General features: G+C 42.8%; 1 protein-coding gene across 4 annotated transcripts in view; it reads left to right on the top strand.

Annotated features, from left to right (window-relative positions):
* MAPKBP1 (mitogen-activated protein kinase binding protein 1) overlaps nucleotides 1-20947 on the top strand; it is a 101052-nt gene that overhangs the window by 72981 nt on the left and 7124 nt on the right. For 2 of the 4 annotated variants that reach the window (XM_064462473.1, XM_064462474.1), the window contains exons 19-29: nucleotides 147-210; nucleotides 3136-3261; nucleotides 8750-8898; nucleotides 9591-9637; nucleotides 10161-10397; nucleotides 11423-11592; nucleotides 13213-13358; nucleotides 13835-14005; nucleotides 14876-14954; nucleotides 16515-16825; nucleotides 17618-18529. In XM_064462473.1, the coding sequence (XP_064318543.1) occupies nucleotides 147-210; nucleotides 3136-3261; nucleotides 8750-8898; nucleotides 9591-9637; nucleotides 10161-10397; nucleotides 11423-11592; nucleotides 13213-13358; nucleotides 13835-14005; nucleotides 14876-14954; nucleotides 16515-16825; nucleotides 17618-18529 (2412 nt within the window). The remainder of the gene's footprint in view (nucleotides 1-146; nucleotides 211-3135; nucleotides 3262-8749; nucleotides 8899-9590; nucleotides 9638-10160; nucleotides 10398-11422; nucleotides 11593-13212; nucleotides 13359-13834; nucleotides 14006-14875; nucleotides 14955-16514; nucleotides 16826-17617; nucleotides 18530-20947) is intronic. The other 2 variants (XM_064462475.1, XM_064462476.1) reach the window with 2 other exon arrangements.

Raw genomic sequence — 20947 nt, 5'->3', positions numbered from 1 at the left:
TAATTGGGGAATATTGATCTGTGAAGTGTGTTGGCTTTTTTCAGAATTTGAGTTGCTGAGCACAGATAGGCTATTTGGCTAATGATCTCTTCTGCCATTGGAATAATTCAGGGAATTATTTTTTTCTTGTGCTTTATTTCACACAGAGATTGTAACTGGGATGAAATTCAGTAATGACTGCAAACATCTGATCTCTGTTTCTGGTGACAGGTAAGGGGGGTTTGCTTGTTTGTGATATCAGCTCATGCCATCTCCCACTGGATTTAAAGTGTGTCCTGAAGGAAGGTAGATTTTTTTTAAAATGAGGGATGTTTTATGAATTCAAAAGGAACCTCAGAGCTTTCTGAATCCTAGATGTGTCCTGTTGGGTTATATTATCGTTCCGTGGAATGAGACACCTGTGTAAAGTGCTTCCCTTGTGGTTTTCTGAGTGTAGGCACTATTCCCTGCTGGAAAGGAGCCAGGGATGTGGCCTGTTTCCCTACCAGCCTTCAGGTCTGTAATGTAATGCAGTTTGTGATATTCTGACCAGTTGTGCCAAATCTTTTTCTTACAGTACTCCTGTTGGTGAGGTTTTGCCAGGTAAATGAGCCTGTCTAGGTGCAAAAGGGTCAGGCCTGTCCCCAGTCCTTGCTCCTGCTCCCCTCAGTCAGCCGTGGTGTGGGTGACCCCTCGTTAAGCTGATTCAGGTCACTACATCAGCACCCCTCCAAACTGAGTCTTCTGCTGATTTAATGAGCTAAGTCAGCTCACCAAAAGCTTAAGTAATCGCCAGACTGAGCCCAAGGGGAAAAGGAGAATACATGTTTAATGTGACTGTAGAGTTGAGTAGACCCACTACTTCTGGAATCATTGAATACTTAAATCTGCTGAACTGAATACCATTTTTCCTTGAGAAAGATGGTTCCTGGAGTGATATCTCAAGGCCAGAGCAGCCCAGATTCTCTCCTTTTTTTTTACCCCTCTCTTCTATTAATAAACTACAGTTTGAACCAGAAAAAGAGTTTTAGAGCGTGAGTTGTTACAGAACATTCAATATATCACATTAAATTGCATCAGTTGGTTATTTCTGACTTTCAGTAAAAAGTAAATAATTTGGTTTTTCCTCTTTCTTTACCTTTCAAGTGTGTAAATAGATGAGGGTAAAAGATGCAGAAAAAAAGGTCCTTTTGTTGTGGATTTCTGATAAATTCCAGAAAATGGATGGTTTGAGGTCCCCCGTGATCTTTGTGATTTAGTGCAATGTTCCCTTGTTGATCATTTCCATGAGCAAAAGGGTCTTTTTCTTCACTAAGGGTGTGGAGGAGATGGATGAGAACTGAGGAAGGATTCATTAAGAACTCTGCTGTAAGGAGAGCAGAAAGCATGTTTTTCAAAGGACAACAGGGAAGATAGTCTGTTCACACTCAGCAGCATGTGTAAAGAACAAAACTGAATCTAGAAAGAGGAATGGAGATGGAGAAGGGCACAAGGATTGGGAGACCCATGTGAAAAAAGTACTGTAAGGGAAAAAAACAAAGCGGCAAGGGAAAAGCAGCAAAAGGGGTAGGTGGGAGCATGCTTCTGTAGAGCTTTGTGTAGAATGTTAATGTATTTACAAGTTCATACTGTTTGCTGCTTATCTCTAGGTTTGATAGCTGTGGGGTGGGATAAAGGAACAAGCCAGATTTGCTTTCTGAATTTTGCTTCCTGCTTTTCACTATTTTCTCAGCAGCAGATTATGGTTGCTGTTATGTTCAAGAGAGCTGCTGCTTGAAGGGAGGCAGCTGGCTGCCTCTGGGTTGCCATAGTTCCCAGACGCAGTGCCTCACCACTTTCTCCTGGCTGAAAAGCTGGGGTGGGAGGATGACAGCCTGTTCGCTGTCGATGGGAAGCATCTGTACCTGTGTGTGACTTCAGTACCTGGGAGTAGTGCTCCTGAGCCTTGTCGCAAAGGGGGTGGCACTGGGGGCAAGTAGGGAATTTGTTTTTCGTTAAAATCTCCTCAGACTGCAAAGTGGGGGTTCTGTTTTCTTTTTGCGTGGCATGGAAGTAAAACCTTTTAAAATGTCTTCTCATGAGATGACAAAAATGGAAAAGATGCAGGCATTCAGGATCCTGGTGCTTTTGGCATTTGCCTCAGGTCCCGGAGACCAAAGTTCATGGCCATTGTTCAAAATGGCAGAGCAAATGAATTTTTACAAACGAGCAATGAAGAGGGGAAAGCCCCTCATTGAAAACTCCGTGGTGAATTGGAGTACCCGTGAGTATGGTGGCACTGATGGGTCTTGAAGAACTTGATTAAATCCTCTTTGGATTCCAAAGTAGTGTGTAGGATTTTATAAATGATAGTGAAGCACCACCTCTGTTTCTACATCAGTGTAAGTATACTCAGCTACGTAGGAAAGATGGGTGAGATGAAAAGAATTAGTTAACTGAGGTTAAATGTCAAAGAAAAGGCTAGTCATTTTACTCTCTAGTAGCTGAAGATGAGATACAGTATTCTGTAACATAATGAGGAATTTTCTTTTTTAAATTTTTTTAGCCACATTTCTGAAGAAAGTGAGACCAATGAGATCACACTGTTTGTTTCCTTCTCTTAAATGCTTTTGAATCCACTGACCAAATTCAGTCAAATTCCTTAGAAGGTTCCTGGAGGGAGTCCAAGTAAAATATTAGGAGTACCCTGACTGCAAAAAGTACTGCCATATAAGCTTAACTGTTATGACACGCCAGAGACTCCATGGTTTGGTGGGCATTAGGAAGGCCTTGCCCGTGGGGGTAGTTGCAATCAGAGGCTGCAGCTTAGCCACTGTTAGAGGATGCAAAGGACATGTAGGCTCAACTTATCCTGCTGACCATGGAGGGACTTATTATGACAATTCCTTCAGCAGCTGGTCAGATAGTCAAATAAAGGTATAGGATCAGAGACGAGCCTGTGCAAATATCTCTGCAGTTGCTCTCGCCCACAGGCGGTCTTTGTCAGGCAGGTTTTATCTTTTTGTCATGAGGCTTGTGATGGGATTGAGTTTCTGGGAAGCTGTTTCTGTGTGTGTCTCTCCCCACCACAGACAGACACTGCCTTTGCCGTGAGAATTTATAATATCAATAAATTGAACTGAGACTTGACCCCAGCCTTGCCTTTCCCTTTTTCAGCTGCATCTTCATCTGGCGTCTCAGCTCAGAGATGACCATCAACATGCGGCAGCGAATGTCTGACATGAAGCAGAGAGGGAAGCAGGCAGAAAAGTCTCCTCCACACAAAGGAGCTGAACTCATGAGGTGAGTTCATGAGAGCAGACTGAGAAGAGTTTTGGCTTTGTAGGGTTTAACGTGAAAAATGTGGCACTGGGATTCAAGTGCAAGGTTTCTGCTGTCTTCACTGGTAGCGTCTTCCAAAAGTTCTCTTACTCTTCTGTTGGATTTGCCATGGTTTTTGTGCCTCCCTTCTTTGGATATAGATGGCTGACTGTGAATTTCCAGACAGACTTACTAGTGTTGCTTCACTGATTGCAATGTGTATGCAATACCCCTTGTGCCTTAATTTAGTTTAATGATGTGGTCAGAAACTGAAATAAGCAGTTTACCTAGCAATACTGAGGTTGCTACACACCATCCCACCAGGGAAACCTTGCTCCTTCAAGAATGAAGTTGTCTGGATCGAGGCTGAATGCAATTTAAAGGCTGTTTTCTACAGTGTCAGTACTAAGTATACCTGTGAGCTGTCTGAGTTTGCCACGTTGATCATAATTCTGAAAGAATCCTTACAGTTGCGCTGTTTCTTTGTTAACTATTTTCCAGAGGCTTTGAAAAAGGTCATCTAAAAATAATTATAGTATAAATAATAAAGATAAAACTAATTTCCATGGGAAAAGTTCTTGGCAGCTAAATCATGTTGTTATTTTTTGCTCAGTAAGCAACATACCTAAAAACAAACTACCACAGCCTACAAACTGAATAGATCTAAATTTATCTGGTGACCTTTCTTTAAAAAGTGGTGCTTAAACACAAACCCTGTTTTGAAACAGAACAAGACCTGTAGGGGATTGTGGATTATTAATGTGTAATGTATTTGGTTTCTCTGTAGTTAGTCAAACTAGTCCCAGCTACTTACTATAAGCGATGCAGGAGAGAGTCTGGACCAAGATGATATGGGATCAAAGTAGGGAAAAAAAGGATAAACACAGATTTTTGATGTGTCCCACAGTTTTCCTCCTCTAAATGACTACAAATTGAGTTCTGGATATAAAAGAGCCAAAATATTGGAGGACTTACCAGACTGGTTGTTGGAATATCACAGGGACCTTCCCACTCCCTTTGGGAGCTGAAACAAGTCTGTCTGCATAATTTCATTTGGGAAAGTCTTGATCTGGTCACTTTGAAATGAGTCTTGTCTAATAAGTGCTTTTGGTAATGATGCTGGGAGAACTCAGGAAGCCTTTTTTCTAGCCAAAATTCTGGAGCTGTCAAGCAATGTGCTTTTTATAGCAGACTCTCCATTATTCCAGCAGCTGCAGTCCTACCCTACCGAGGCTCAGCCTGTGACAGATAATCCGTCCTCTTCTGCATTAGGTGATACTTGTTTCCGTCACAGACGCTTGCTGAAGGGCGGTGTTAGTACCATGCCAAGCCCAGTGCTTTATTAAACTTGTTTGGTAACCTCTTTGCAAGCCTGGAATCTAGTTGTTTGGTCAGCTTTGAAAGCTTGTGTTCAGTTTTGATCAACTGCTGTGGTCACTGGAGATCAGCAAAGACGTAACTCCAGAGCATTTTGGATTGGGACTGAATATGGAGGAAGAGCCTACTGGACCAGCATTATTGAGGTGGGAAAAGAAAAACTAATGAACTCAAGTAAGACTGGTTTTCTAGATGCCTTGTACCTGTTCTGATTGTTTCCAAAGTCTGTCTCTGCAGGTTGGTAGAGACTGGGGTTGCACTTTGTGATGTAAAACTGTTGTCTCAAAAGGACTCACAGTAGTATAAGAAAGGTCCCTGCTTGGTGATGTGTCATTTGTTCTACAATGTTTTCTCCAGAATGGTATTGTTAGAACACCATTCTCTCCAAACCAAAGAGTCCCAGCCCCTCCAAAAACTTCTGGAGAGACTAAAGTTTCTCCTCTGAAGGATTTCTCTGACTTGCCTTTATGGGACGTTGGATTGTTTTGGAACTGATCTGACCTGTATGACCCACAGTCCTCCATAGTGCCCCTGAAACCGTTTCAGTTCTGCCTCTGATTGCGATAATTGCAAATGTGTGCTCTTCTCTCATCTGCTGAACACGAGGAGCTTTGATTGTTTGGTATAATAGAACTTGTACTCATCTGATATTGCTGGTACATTTTGGCTTTGAGTCATTTATGTTTTCAGAGAACGAACCATGTAAAGTTCTTTTAATACAGTTTTGATTTTGATCCAAGTATGCATTTATTGTTTAGAAAAGCTTATCTCACATCTTCGGAAGGGAATTTTTAAGTTCATTTTTGCTGTGGAATGTTTGCAAGGCTTATAGTCATGTTTTAGCTGAGCATTTATATTTTTTATTTTAATTTAAAAAGTCATGTTTTCTGTGACTTTTATTGAAGCTCTAGTATAAATAGCAGGAGACAGAAATAATCCAAATTAAATAGTCTAAAACTAATATATGTATGCTGAAGAAATACTGTGTGCCCTTACATTTGGAAAGAGGAGCTTCTTATCAAAATCTCAATGAGGCTTTGTTCCAGTCTAGGAAAGCTGTGTGGTTTCCAGGGCTCAGAATGAGGCAGGCTTTTGATGCCAGATCAGAAGTGGTGCCTGAGTCTGTGCTGAACTACTTACTGTAATTATAACATCAGGGAAACTCTCAAGTCCGAAGCACTGGGATCTTTCTGTGAGGAAAAGCAGGGTAACTTTCTTTATAAAACCCTTAGGCATTTGGGGAGGGAGGGGAGGCAATTTCCTAGTGATCCCTACCACATAGGATGTAACAGTTTCATGAATAGGCCTCGAAACCTGAGGGTTTAAGTAGCACAAATCAGAGTGGGAATCCTGACAGCATATCTCTTTAGATGGATAGTTGCCATTCTTGTCTGATTTGTTTTGTTTTAAGAAAAGAAAGAGGGGCTAAATTCAGGACATGCAAAAGAATACAGAGAATCTAATATTAGATGTCTTAATACTAGAACTCCATAAAGACATGTGGTACTGTTAAGTCTATATATGTGTCCTGAAGACTTTCTAACTGAAGATCCTTCCCTGCCATTGACACCGTACTGGCAAACCCTTAAAAAGAGGGACCTGAAATGCAACTGACTCTGCCCACCCGTACAGAACAAGACCCAGGCATAGTACTAGAATGGGATAGTTCCTCAGCAAAGGAAGAAGACAAGAGAAAGGGTAATTAGAATCCTTGCTCTGAGTCACATGTGTCGTAAGAATTGGACATGTCTGTTCATGCTATTCTGGAATAACTACTCTGAAACATTCATTCTGGTTTAACGCTGCTTTGTTGGGGTTTGGCGTAACCTGCTCTCAGCAGGAATTTAGCAAAACCCAGAAGTCTTATTCCTTTGCTTTCAGAATGCTCTACTGTGGTGCTTATTTGGAAGCAGCTCCTGTGCTTGAAACCCCACCCTACATTACTCTGACTTCCATCTAAGCATGAACAAGAACTGAGGAAGAGTGTTGAGGAGATGTGTGCAACAGAGGGGCTTAGAAGAAAATCCAAAGTACATAGAGGAAGGCAAGGAAAGAGAGTAAAGCCTGAACTGAGGGATTGACTTGGGCAAGCACTAGAGTTAAAACACTCAAGACCTTGTGAACCTACGTTTCATTTTCAGGAGTATCTCGGTTTCAAGTTAGTGGGCATAAGATCCTTTTGAGAACACCATTCATTTATCTTCCTTCAAGTGACAGGTCTGAGTTTGAAAAGCATATTTGAGTTGTAAAAAGGAGGATGTGGAAAGGAAGTGTGAATTTTTGCTGAGATAATGCAAATTACATTTGTATCAGACACATGTGACTTCATAATTTGCTTGGCACTTCCTGTGAGGTACGAAACAACACCTGTCCAACTTCCAAAATATGTTTTGCATTCTCTTACTCAGCTCCTTTGAGAATACTGAAACATACTTTTTCCTCCTTTACTAATTTTGTCAGTCACCACCTGAGGGACAGAGGTCATCTTTCTATTTGTAACATAAAACGCAATCCTCCCTTCTCCATTTATGCCAATGACAGTACATGCCGGAGGTTAGCAAACGCAGAACCTTGCCTTGCCGTACCACCTCATCATAGTGAGGTATTCAACCAGTTAGATGTTAAAATGTCTAATAATCCAACTCTTCGTCCTCAACAAACTCCTCAGCCGTTGTGAATACAAGCAGCAAGATGTCATCAAAGTTACTGATGCAAAATTAATATTGTCTACCATGTGTAAATGTAATATACCTCATAGGATGAAATAGGGCATAACCTCAAACGTACTGTGGTACTTGACCTTTGTTAGGATTCCCCTGCTTAAGCACAAGAACCTGAGAGTGACAAGATGGACTGCAGAAAAGAGGAAGAGATTGACAAACTCAAATGTGAAAAGTAAACGAGGGCAGCCAATATGAAACTGTTTCCCTGGAGGACGCTGCAGAATGCAGTCAGTTTCATTCTTCTCTTTGCCCGAGCACCTCAAAGCTCGTCTGAAAGATTCGGGTAGTTATTGCTCAGCCACTCCTAATAAAATGGAAGTTAACGTTCTGCCACTGTATGGGAAAAGATTAAACAGCTTAACTACTTCTTACCATATTTCAGTGCTGCCTGCTATCTGTCAGCTGCAGAGGAAGTTTGTTCCTGGCCAGGCTGTATTTGGTGGATGAGCTATTTTTAGTTCATGAATAATGCTTGGCACTCAACACCCACCAGTGATATCCTATAAATGTCACTAATGATGAGTTTGGCACTCTAGCTCAAGGCCATGGAATGGGCGATACTCAAATTTGTTAGGGATTTTTCATGTATTCAATTATTGTCCAAAGTGGGTTAGTTCATGTGGTTCTGTTGACTGAAGGGGTGAGGGGAGGAAGGGGAAGAGGAGAAGAAAGAGAGAAGATAAAGTTTGGTGTTGGTAAGTGTCCTTGATTGGTATTGGGGAATTCTATGCTGGGAGTGCCTCCAAGGTCTGTGTGAGAACACTTTGATTAAAGATCTGCCTAAAATACGTTCTACTTTGTTCCTTGTGTCTGAAGGCTAAAAAAAGGCAGCACAGCACTTCTACGGTGAGTGGGCTGTGCCTGCAGGTTCTGTGTGGTGCAATCCTTGATATCAGCCTGTCTCTTACGTGATAATTTGCCGTATACCCAATTGCTGTCAAACAGGTAGTATCTCTATGATGCTTTTGATGTGTAAAGCAGTTCCACAGAGGAAACGCATAAGAGTGGAAAATATTTGCCTTTCAAATATGCTCTACCATCTTGACCTTATGAATTTGCAGGGCCTGAAATGGAAGACCAAGTTTCATTCCACTCGACCTTCTCAGACTCGTTTACTTTCATTCTGATTTCTGTCATCCGTCCACACATATGAGACAATTGCTATGGCAGGGTGTACGCACCTTTGAACAGGGTTTAACCTGCTCTGTCTTTCCGAGATGGGTTTTGCTAGAATGAGGGTTGTTTGAAAGAGTCAAGGCAGCCTGCTTGTGTGGATGGAGATAAGGTGGAAAACTGTCTGGTGTAGGGATTGAAATGGTGGGCAATTCTTGAGATAGACCATAATACTCTTTCCAATTCCTGCCTTCCAGGCACCAGTCCATCTCTGCCCTGTCCTCTGTGCCTGCGCTCTCATCAGACAGCGACAAGGATGGTGAAGACGAGGGGAATGATGAAGATGAGTTACGTGGGCTGCAGTCTTTCCACATTCAGTCCAACTGCAACACTGAGAGAGACTCAGGTATAAATGGGAGAGGGGCATGGGCAGGGATGGCCAAAATGCATGAATGTAAAGTGGGGAGAAGATGAGCGATGCTGGCTTAGGGATAACAAGATATTTGCAGAAAGAGAAAGACCAAGACAGAAACAGATGGATCAACACCAGTGAATAATGTGGAGTTGCCCCGTTCCTTCATCTGAAAAGGGGTACATTTCAGAGTTCTCTGATTGGAAATTCAGTTGTTAAATTGCCAAATTTCTTGCTAGTTCCAACTGGCCAAACAAATTTTGAATTAGTGTTCTGGGCTTGGATCTACAAGCTGTTAGAAGTCGACAGAAGCCAAAAGAGATATCACAGAGGATTCTAGAGATGTCTGATAAAACCCATTACTAATTTGAGGTATTTTTACCACAGATGCTACAGTGTCTTGGAGCGGGTTTTTTTCCCAAGCCTTGGGTGGGTCACTGCACTGTGGCAAGTGTTTTGCAATGGGTCTGCCGAGTCAGTGAAAATCTTACATAGAACAGTTCCTCCCCATTAAAATTTTGATACAATGATTTGGTAGGCTATGGGAAAGCATATGTTGTCAGTGATCTGCTATTTGAAGAGGTGTAGCAATGCTCCCTTTGAGGAAAGATGAGGTAAGAGGTCTTTAAAAAGCTGGACTGCTGGCCAAGGATGTCAACTGGGTATATATATGTTTCCCTTTCCAGATCCAGACCTTACTCTCTCAAGGAGCCTTTCCCATTGGGAAATGAGGGTGAGTTGCTAAACCTTCAAATTGTATTCCTTGTCATAGGGAAACTGGAAAAGAAATTCCCATGGGGATTAAAAACTTCATTCTCACTGGTGGGAAAGGTGCAGCTGTGGTGGGAAACTGTTGAGAAGCTCCTCTGAAGAATGACTTGGGAATGGCAAAATATAGCCTAGTTAAGAGATGGCTTCACTTGGGATTTTTACATCAGTATCTTTCCATCAGGTGTTATGCTTTTGTCCCCTTCATTTCTAGCCTGAATGTCACATAGTGCTGAAGCTGATGATATACTTGGATCCAAGTGAGGCCTATAAATGTTCAGTTATGCAAGATGCAGCAACAGAAGTTATCACCTTTACAAGATGTCTTTATGATTAAGGGAGGAATTTTAAGCTGTCTCACCGACAGCTTTGGGGCTTTTATGGAGAAGGATAAAATTGTGTTTTTCTGTGGGTCTTTTGTTTTCTCTCCTATTTTTCTATCAGCAGAACTCAGTCCCTAAGACTGTCTTTCTTTCAATTTCCTTCAGGCCAAAGAGATAGCAGCAATCCAGCACACAGAGGCACCAATGAGCAAGATGCCCCGGCAACGTGGGCGCTGGTCCCAGCCAACCAGCAACATAGAGATGACTGTGAAGTCCATGCTTGACTTGCGTCAGTTGGAGTCTTTCTCTGTTTCCCGTTCTCCAAGTCGAGACTCGCTGTCTCAGAACAGCAATGGGGATGACAGAGAAGAACAGGCAGAGATTCCTGTGCACATCAGCAAAGTAAGGGCAGTACTACTCTAAGGAGGTGAACCTACTCTGAGTGCATCAGTCCTGCCTCTTTATTATTACCTATATTTATTACTACCTGATGCCATTCTTTATATCTCTAGAGGTGACTCTAAATGTCTTCTGAGAAGCCTGTTCAGATAACGCTTTTGAAGTTAGTACTCCTGTAATGTGACTGGCTTTTCTGCCGTCTCGTAGCAGAGCCTATATGGGATCAAGGTTTCTTTCCAATGCCAGAGGAAGGCCTCATGTTTTCTTTTTAGCTCTTTGATTATTTTTGGCAAAAAAAAAATCTGAGAAGCTGAGCTTGGAATTACAGATGTGTACTTGATTACCTGTTAGCTTACTCTGCTGGGGTGCAGTTTCTCAACTCCAGTAGCCACTGAAATGTGGCTCATATGATGCCCTTAGTTGTGAGCTGTGCTAGATTATTAAATTCTCTCTAAAACATATCCAGAATCTCAGTATTGAACGGTCACAGTATGTAATGCATGCTCGTACCTCAGAAGGCTAATGACCTTTTTCCAGTAGCAGTCTGTCCTGCTGTCTAACTTCATTAGAATTTTTCCTGCCTTTATAACTGCGTGACTGAGGAAAGGATTGGGCTCGCTGCATGCCGTAAATCAGTGTTTTTTCAGATGTGGCCCAGAGACTTCTCTGAATGATGTCCGATCAGTCTATAAAAAGTAATGAAAGAACCTGCTGCAACATGGCTTACACTCCTGATGTGTGGTCAAAGGGGGATGGCGGAGTCCAGTACTTTCCCAGAGAACTTTAGGGGATTGCAAGCAGGTAACAAGATAGGAAACTATGGCAGTAGTCTTGTCAAGTTTAGTAGGTAAAAGGAAAGACATAGGAGTGCTGTGCTTTCTGATCTCAGATTTCTGGTCATATTCTGTGCTCTAATGCGTACTTTCTAGCTCTGCACAGCACTTGCTGACTTAAGGAAAAACACTGGTAATATCTAGCTTTCTCTCTCTTTTTTTAATTTTATTTTTTATTTATTTTTAAAAAAACAGGTTGGCAGCTCAATACCCCCCCAAGATAACCGGTCTTGTGTGCGACCCCAAGTGATCCAGCTCGTGCCTTGTGAAGAGGGGATTTTCTCTCAGGAACTGGAACCTTCTGAGAGTGAGGAGTGTGTAATCTACCCTGAGCAAAATGAAATCCACCCCACAGACCCTAGCAGGTTCAAAATAAGCTCTCTGCTGTGCACGGCTTAGATGTTTCTGTTTGTTTGCTTGTAGCTTGCATGGTAACTTGGATGAGTTGACTTACTGCCTGATTGATGCCAGGCATGTTTTGCTGAGAGTTTTATGCCAGCCTGATGCTAAAGGAATCTGAAACTAAGAAGGCATCATTAAAATAATCTCTCATTGGAGGAAACTGCTCATTAGCAGCCTCCTCCAGGTTTTTTTTGTTGAATAAACAACTTGGGAGCAGCCTTTTTGCTTTCTCCCTTATCTGGATTGAAATAAGCAAGGGAAAACTTGGAAGCTGGAAAACCACCCAATAGTGACGTATGTGTGGCAGTGAAATGTCTGCCCAGGAGAAATGATAGGACACTATTATGACAATTTCAAACCTAATTGGGCAAGAATTTAACAAATGCAGCATGTGATGACCCTGTGGTGGGAAATAGAATGGTTTGCATGAGATAGAGGGCATTGAAAAGGATGCTGGAGACAGTGAAGACCTTTTTTATTCCTGTGCTGTTTCTTCTGGTTTAGTTTTACCTCGTTTAATTTTCCGTTTCATTCTGTGCTCCATTTATTTTCCTTCCCTGAATTTTATTCTTCCCTTCCCCTCTTAACCTGATGCTAATAGCTGTTTTATTTCCTCTGTTGCCTCCTGCTCTGTTACAAAAAGTGGGCTAATAGCTTTAGACAGGCTTTTATGCAGAAGTGCATGCCAAGATTTTGCAGTTGAAGTTGCTAGGTTTCTCTCAGTTTCTCTTTATTTACATTTTTTATTTTGTTATGATAACATTTGGACAGAGCAGACACATGTGCTGCTCCATCATGTAAGAAAGGGAGGCCCTCTGGTCGTGTTGGATACAGACTGGACACATCTCAAAGAATGCAGAGTTTGCAAGCTGCCAGGGGTAATTGCCATTCAGTTCTGTTGAGTGACTTCTGCATCCTACCTTGTGTTGGAGTACATCTGAAACCAAAGTATTTCATAAAGTGGAAAACTGAAGTCCTCAGGCATCAGCCAAAAGAACACTGCTGGTGTCATTTGAGAAAATCAGACTCATGAAATCACAACAGAAATCAGGAACCCTGTCCTACAATATTGTGTTTTTGTACGATGTTCTTCAGGAAATTAGTCTTGCTCAAACCCAGAATTTTCTCTATTTTGCAACACAGAAGTTGCCCAAAGAAGCAGGTCATAAGCATGGTAAAAATACTATATTAGAGCTCAAATCTATGGCAGACTGGAGTTTGTCATGCAGGTATAGGCCTGGTTTTAGTCCCTTTTCATTATGTAAACCTCTACATCTGTTCCTCACCTGTGCTGAAGATCAAGCCAGGGCAGTGCTGTGCTGGTGCCTGGTAATCATGGGAAACGGCCAACACCCAGAAAGTCAGACAGTCCCCTTGAGACTTCACTGTCCAAGCTTAATGAAATGCAAAAAATATACTGTGTAATGATGAGAGAAATCAACTTCTTTTTCTCTTTAAAGCCTTACTTTTGTAATCAAAGGTGTTACTAACACAGGTAAGGTCTTATTAAAGTTAGAATGTGCTTCTTTACATGTAAACCAAATATCTCTTCTAGTGCTGTATCTTTCCTATCTCTCTTGTAGTGAGTACCAGGTAAAAGCATTGCCCCACGGGAAGCTAAGTAGAGGTTATCACAGTAATGGATGCCCAGACAAACACAGTCCTGACAGTGCCTGCTCTGTAGATTACAGCAGCAGTCGTCTGTCCAGCCCAGACCATCCAAATGAAGGTAAGATGCAAAGACATTACAAGTATATTTATATGTGATGTGGAGCACTGTGGAAACTTGCTAGGGTTGTTCCGTGCCATGCTTATCAGTTGCTATCCTGATCTCTAATGCCTGATCCTCTTCATGAGCTGAGCTGAGGTCACGCTCCTATTAGTCTTGCTAGTACTCCTCTAAAGATTCAGGCCCACTTGAACAGGCACTTCACTGAAGCCACTGTAGAAGCAGGAGTTGGTTAAAGTGCTCTGTCCCTGTGTGCCTCTGGATTTCTTGTCCCTGCTAGGTAGGGAGACAGATTTAGTACTGATTATCCCATAGGCTATGCTGTTTGTGGGATATGGTAGATTAGAGAATTACACTTACTGTGGACCAATTTTCTGCTTTAACATTCCAGGTTCAGTTTAGGATCTTCACTGAATATCTTTTTTTAACCTGACTAATGTTACTGTTACAGCATTGGGGTTTTTGCCTTTTCCCAGATTCTGAAAGCACTGAGCCCCTAAGTGTGGATGGCATCTCAGACCTGGAGGGAGAGGAAGGAGAGGAGGATGTGAGTACTAGCATGCCAGAGGGAGAAATCCCCCAGACACCCGATCAGGAAAGGTTCCTCAAGCAGCATTTTGGGACCCTGGGCAGCACTGATGGAAAAGGTACAGCTCTCTGCTTGGTGGGGGGATTTGGTGAGGTCGCTCCAGATTTGTCCCTTGTATAAATCAAACCAGGCTACAAGTTCGGCTAGGCTTTCGTGGGTGTGTGTGTACGAGGCAGTAAAAATGGGGAACCAATGTAGAGAGGCCTAAAGAAGAGCAACATCTGTTAACTCACATCAGTGTGTGTGTAATTTTGTGAGGATGAGATTGGGGTCTGTGTCAGTTTGGGCTAAGTATTGTCCCTGGAATCCTGAAGAGACAGACATTCTTTTGTTCCTGGAGTAGTTTTTCCTGTTGTGTATGAAGGTGCTAACTTGTCTGTTCACCGCCTCCCCCCAGAGGTGACATGTAGTGGCCTCTAGTGGTATATTAAGGCATAACGAATGTCACAAAAGAAAAGGCTGAAATGCTGGGTGGAGGGAGAGAATAAGAGGAGACATCAGAGTGGCAAAGGAGCTGGTTCATCTTTATCGACCAACTCCAGAACAAAGCGTATCTTTCTAGAATTGATAATGGTTTCAGGCAGCAATATCTATGTGAGTTGTCTCTTTTTTTTCTTTCCTTTGATTGGTTTGTTTTCTGCTTGATGCCAGTGCTTCACAGTCCTATAGACAGGATAGGACACAAAGGGAAGAGAAAAAAGAGGAGGCGACCCCTTAAGGAGAGTAGCAGTTTAAGGCAGAGTAATCTAAGTGGAATAGAAAAGGCAAAGGCAATGAAATTTTTTCATTTTCTGTGGTTTTAGCTCAAAAAAATCCCTTTGGATATGGGGAACATTTGATAGTCTCTGTGATAAGAAAATGTATATGTCAGAATGTTCTGTAACTGAACTGCTTCTTTTTTTCTCTCCCCTTTAACCAAAATTTTTAGGTGGCTCATGTAGGAATCTGGAAAGAACTGAAAACCTCAGCATTTCCTCTCGCTTTCTTTCCCAGTCCCCGGCTCTCAGGTATGGCTCTACTTGTTTTGAGTGTTTCTGTCTGTTTTTTACTAGTGTGAGTAGGTCTCATGCTAGGCCCTGGATCAAAATAGTTGAGCAAACTTCTGGCCTTAGTGTGCCTAGGCACAGCAAAGTATTAGCATAGCCCCTGGCAGGCTCATTGCAGACCCTTGTGATTTGGACAGGCCACCCTGTGTCACTTTATCTGCTCTATTTCTTCCTAAAGCATCACTGTTGTTTTGTTCTCTTTCCTCTTTCAACGATGTGCTTAATTGTTTCATGATTAATGCTGTGATTGATTAAGCTGGAGGAATTGCTAATCGCCTAATTTACTCTTCACTGTTTATGCTCTGTTTATTCTTTTGCATTTCATTCAGCTTGGACAATGAAAGTAGGCTTGTCAACTTTTCCTTTGTTTTACAGACCTTTCTTATTCGGCTTTGTTTCTCAGTCCCCTGCCTTCACAGGGTGCTCTGGTGTCTCACACAAAGCCCCATGGGGATATTATTCTTCAAAAAAACCCTCTACTCTAAAGCACCCCAAAAGGCTTCCCCAAGCTGTTTCCCTTGTTGTTAAAAAAAAAAAAAAATTCCCAACAAAAAAAAGGAACAAAAAATGAACAAAAAATGGGGTAAATACTTTTGCTGATTTGGGTTCATAAATGTTTAAAACAAATAATCCTGTATTCCTCTAAAATGACAACATGAAATCTCAGCTTAAATTAATTTCGTTGTAGAGGACTGCACAGATTTGGGTACATCTCCTGTGGTTCACCAGCTGTGTCTAGATTCACCATGTTAGGGAAATTTTTTTGTCATTGCTGTATTCAGATGCTGTTGCTGCTGTCAGGAGCGCCTCTTCTTAGTCTGACTCATGTTGGGATCGTATGTTTGGGAAGAAAGCCAGTGGTTAGCTATTATGTAAGCTTCTGGAGAGTTGCAATAGTGAGTGAAGGAACTCAGTGGTGCTCTAGAGGTGTAACAAGACAGGTAGTTTTAGATTATGAAAACCTCTGGGCTTTTAACCTGTTCAGGTGTTTGCATGTGCCAGATTAAGAGTTGCCTCCTTTCAGAGGTAAGGCCACTGTGCATGTCTAAAGTAGAGGGGAAGAGGAAATGAGGCTTTCTTCTTGAAGATACTGACCAGCTTTCCTAGTAATTATACTTTCATAATGTTAGGAAAGTATAATTACTTTCTTTTAGGGTATCTTAGAATGGAAAAGATTTCATTGTTAGTAAGGTGAGCTGAGAGAAAAGATCTGCCTTTGCCGAGTCTTCCCTCTGCCTGGAATTTTTCCTTCTCTTTTGCCTTCACCTTTTACAGTGTCCCCCCGGAAACAATGACCAAATGCTGTTTGTGATCACAGAGCCTAATGTCAAATGCCTGACTACCAGTGCTTCCAGGGATGAGCAGAATGAAGCAGTAACAGCTTAGGGCATTTTTGACTTGAAAAAATCCAGATAGGGAAAGGCTCTTTATCCCAGAGAAACTGGCTTAATGTGTGTGCCTGTTTGTCCAGCGCGACATATCTACTTGTTTTAACTGGGATTTCTTTATCATGTTCTCTAGACGACTGTCACTCTCATCATCAAATCTGATACTGGATTCAAGGCCAATCGAGCCACCAACCCAGACCAATCAGTTTACACCAGACCTGTTGAAAAATGGCAGCAGCCATCCTGGTGATGCACTGGAGGACAGCCAGCTCCTGGACAGTGTAAATTCAAATCGGGCTGTTTATGTCCAGAAAAAACGCAGATCAGCTTTGGAGGCCAGCAGAGTTGGTATGGCTCCTGGACGGGTTATTGCATCCTTTCCAGAAGGCCCTGTGAATGCAGTGATGAGAAAGGCACAGTCAGTTCATGACCTCGTTCATGAGGGTAAGGACACAGGTTGGAATGATGGTATAAACCCGAGAATGAAATAAGGAGATTTGAGCTTGAGTAGAGATTTAAATTAAGCTTATGTCTTTCTGCATTCTGAGCTACAGGCTTTTCATGTCTTCGAACTCTTAGCCTGTCAAAGGAAAATGTTTTTAATTTGTAATGCAGATGGTAGGTCTCCTAATTCTGAGTCTGTGGTATTTGCCTGGCAGCTCTGGGAGGAGCAATGCCAAGGGTGAAATGAACTACTTGCAAAGAAATTATCTCTTGCTGTGGGTGGTTGCTCCAGGCCAGGACTGAAACTCCCCAGGGTGGGGAGGAGAGGAAGAGGAAAGGAGTGGGGGCAGTAAGAGGGAGCTTCCTGTATCCATGCACTCTGTGTGAAAGAACTCAATTTTTAAACAATCAACTCATGAACCATCAATAAATAAGCAGTGTGTTTTAAAAAAACCCCAAAACTTTATGACCAAAACACCATATAAAAGTTTTTGCATGTTTCCTCTGGCCTCTCAATTAACGGTCACAGTGGTCTGAGGTCTTCTGGCCATATACCTTAAGCACAAGTGTCTCTCATCAGGTAAGCAGCAGTGTGTGAGCAGGGTGAGGGATGGGTGACAAAGCAAGCTGTTGAGGCTTGGTGATAATTAACCTGAAGCAGTGGTTCTGTACACCTCTCCCAGGGGCTGAGCTGAGGCATAAAGGCTGGAACAGCTCCGTTACTTTCCGTTTTTGGAATTCACTGCAGGCTCTTGTCTATTTTTGGTATGTTTGTCTGTTTAATTTTCACAGATAAGGGTCCTGGAGTTATATCCTCTGCCAAGCAGCGTCCTCAGACTCTTATGGTGGTTGAGAAGGATCCCAGACCTAACAATTGCAGGGTGTTATCAACCAGTATGTTGAAGATGGATGGATCTGGTGCTCTGCTGGCCAAAGATGTCAGGGCTGCAAAACCAAAGTCCTACATGAACCCCACAACCAGCTTCCGAGCTAAGATGTCAAGGAGCATATCTGTGGGGGAAAATCTGTACCTTGGCTACTCAACTGAAATGTTGACTGATGGGAGGACTAGCCCTCCAGTGGCAGAGAAGACACAGTTTAGTTCCACAGCAGATGCTGAGAAGATTAAGCTACCAGTGAAAGAAAATGTTCCGGTGAAGCCAGCACTTCAGCCTGTTGTAAACTGCTCATCTCCCAAGTCCTTCCACATCAAGTTGGCATCAACAAACCGAGCACATCTGATTCTTGACATTCCCAAGCCATTGCCTGATAGACCTACCCTGGCCTCCTTCTCACCCACTACCAAAACAAAAACCCTGCTTGAGCCACAGTCTCCGCAGTCGCCTGCTGGGGCCTGTAAAAAGAAACCCTCTTTTCCTGAGGTCCGAACCTCCAAGAGGGAGAATCAAACTGCTGGGCCTCTGATTCCTGGTAGAGAGATCCCAACAGGACTTGCTAAGGAGAGCCCAGTGGAGAGTCCAGTCTCAAGGTCAAGTTGCCAGGATGAGCCAGGGGTCACTAATCCAAAACTGAGGGAGTTGTCAGAGGGCCGGCATCTAAGGTCTCCTGAGGGTACACTGACCAGGTGCAGGGAGAGGATCACCGGCATCGCCTGTGTGCTAGACAACCAACCTGGACTTTGCCCACTAGACCCCAGCAGGCTGAGGTCTCCTACATCTATAACTGCCTCGGCACAGGTCTCAGGTGTGCATGGATACCCGTCTCTTATCTTCCCCCTTCTTTCTCCTGTCTTTGTGAACCGCCTCACGATCCCATCACATTTCTTTACGTCCAGCTTCTGGCCTGTCTCGTCCTGTCTGCACCTGTCTCGTTCCATAAGCCATCCCCTCAATGGTGAGACACTTCTTCAACCTGACATCTTTTTCTCAGTCTTTAATTTCCATTTCCTCTGGGTCTTATGTCTGAAGGTCCTTTTTAGCTGAATGTTTTGTAGACCTCAGCACTCTCATGTTTTTAGTCATACAATTGCATGTAGGAGCTAAAACGTCTTTCTGGTCAATGCTAAAAGCTGACATGCTGGGCATCCCCATGATTGTGTGAAGGCTACATCCCTCATGCTCCCCTCAGAGCATGTCTGACCAGCAGATGAAGTGCAGGCCAACACGTACTAGCTGAACCTACTGAGCACAGATAATAATGACGGTTATGCCAGGCAGCTCCGGCTTTACTTTGTTAATGTGCAAGTGTGCAGGGTCTGGAAGGGTTTGCATACAGTTTTCTTGCATGAGATGAGGCTTGATCAAGGTTAGTTCCTTGCTGTAGTCACCTGTGAGAGTGAGAAGGTCCCTGTACTGCTATCGCTCTGCTTTGAGGACGTGCCTGCAAACTGGGCATGCAATGCACGTGCAGGCCTAGCCTTTGGGTTTAAGCATAATGAACGTGGATTAATTTTTGAATTTTGAATTATCTCTAGTTTAGAGAAAAAGGTGCGATGTGAGAAACTGCTGTTTTACCTGCTGAAAATAGCTCTTGGATCTGTTACAAGCCCTGGTTGAAGGTACTTCAATCAAATGAAAACTAGCAGGTAACTTCAAACTGAAGCAAAAATCCTGCCCTCCAAGGCAGGAGAACCTCCAGCAGCAGAGAAGACAGTTTAGTCCCATAGCATCTGCTGCAGGACTAAAACCTCCACAGGTTTTTCTTTTTGTGTCACAACCTGAAAGGAAATACACCTTCCTGAAATACTGAGTTGAGTCGTGCAGTAGGAAGCTGGATGTTAACCACTGCACTGATACCTTGCACCTTCAGGGGACTATGCAGCGCACAGTTTTTAATCCTTTTTGCTATGTTATTCTTATTCATATCTGAGAAGGGCCGCCTCTGTAATCCTCTGATTAATTACCTTCTGTGGTACCAGGCTGCTCCACCATTCATTGCAACGGTTAAGCGCAATATTGCTGCACCAAAGCATCGCAGAGGGATAATCTGGTTTTGATGCACTGTTTATTTTCCATTTTGCAGTTCCAGAGGGATCAAATGCCCTAATATTGACGCATGCATGTAGAACAGGAAATGTGGTGTTTTGCCTGAGGGACCTGCTGTTCCTATGCCACAGGGTAGCCGCTCTGTAGAACAGTGAGTGCATCTGAAACTTTCAGACCCTACCCCCACAGGGGTGAGGTTTCCTCCAACAGCAGATGCAGCCTGGAGCTGTGGAATCACATTCTACAGCAGAGAAGTAACAGTGCAGTTGTCTGTACGCTTTAGGCTGTTTTCTCTTCTAGACTTGGGAATCAAGCTACATATCACATGGTTTTTGGTCAGTTGCTATGAATCTTTGTTTTGCAGCATTAGCACAGATAGTGCAGAGAAAGAGCAATTCTTTTGCAGCAGTGATGATTATTTTTTTTAAAGCAGTTCCCAACACATAGCGTGCCCTGACAGAATATTTAGCAGCTTCCTTTAGTGAGTTAGGATGATTTAGCGCAGTGGAACCCCAGTTGTTTGTTTTTTTTTTCTTAACAGACAGCTGTCAGCCTTCAAATTCTTGCAGACATTTCCCAAATGTTTAGTGGTAGATGCTAGAAAAGCTGTTTAGATCCAAGTTGACTGTTGCTGTGAACAATTTACTGCGGCTTCTGTGGATCGTAGTGTAGCAGTTTAGATCAGAACTGTAGGGTTGACAGAGACCTGCTCTGCTTCTGACTTGCTCTATGACTTTGGGTTTCCACTTAATTTTTCTGTCCTTCCATTTTCCCGCCTGTGTAACAGCTGCAGATAAAGAGACTTAATCGTTTTTGTTAAAGCATTTTGACATCTATAGTTAAAACGCTGTAGATGTGCTTAATACTGATGCTGTGTTTAATATTCTCTGCTGGTTTCTGAAGAGCTCTGCTCTGCACACCCGAGAGGCAGAAAGCACCTGTTACTCAAGCACTGATGTTGTGTTTGTGACCTTTCTCCAGACTGGCAGCTCACAAAGCTGGAGACCAGCATAAAAAAGATCATCAGAGGAGAAATCCAGAAACAATTATGTGAAGAAACAGCTGGGTTTAAAACAAAGAGAGGGGAGAAAGTGGGGTGGGGGTGGGAAAGAGGTTTAAAAAAAAAGGGAAAGAATTTTGGACTGTACTGAAGCCCACTGTGCTCAAACTCTACAAG

This window comes from Phalacrocorax carbo, chromosome 10 (assembly GCF_963921805.1).
Source record: "Phalacrocorax carbo chromosome 10, bPhaCar2.1, whole genome shotgun sequence".
Taxonomy (NCBI): domain Eukaryota; kingdom Metazoa; phylum Chordata; class Aves; order Suliformes; family Phalacrocoracidae; genus Phalacrocorax; species Phalacrocorax carbo.
This window is presented reverse-complemented; position numbering and strand designations above follow the sequence as displayed.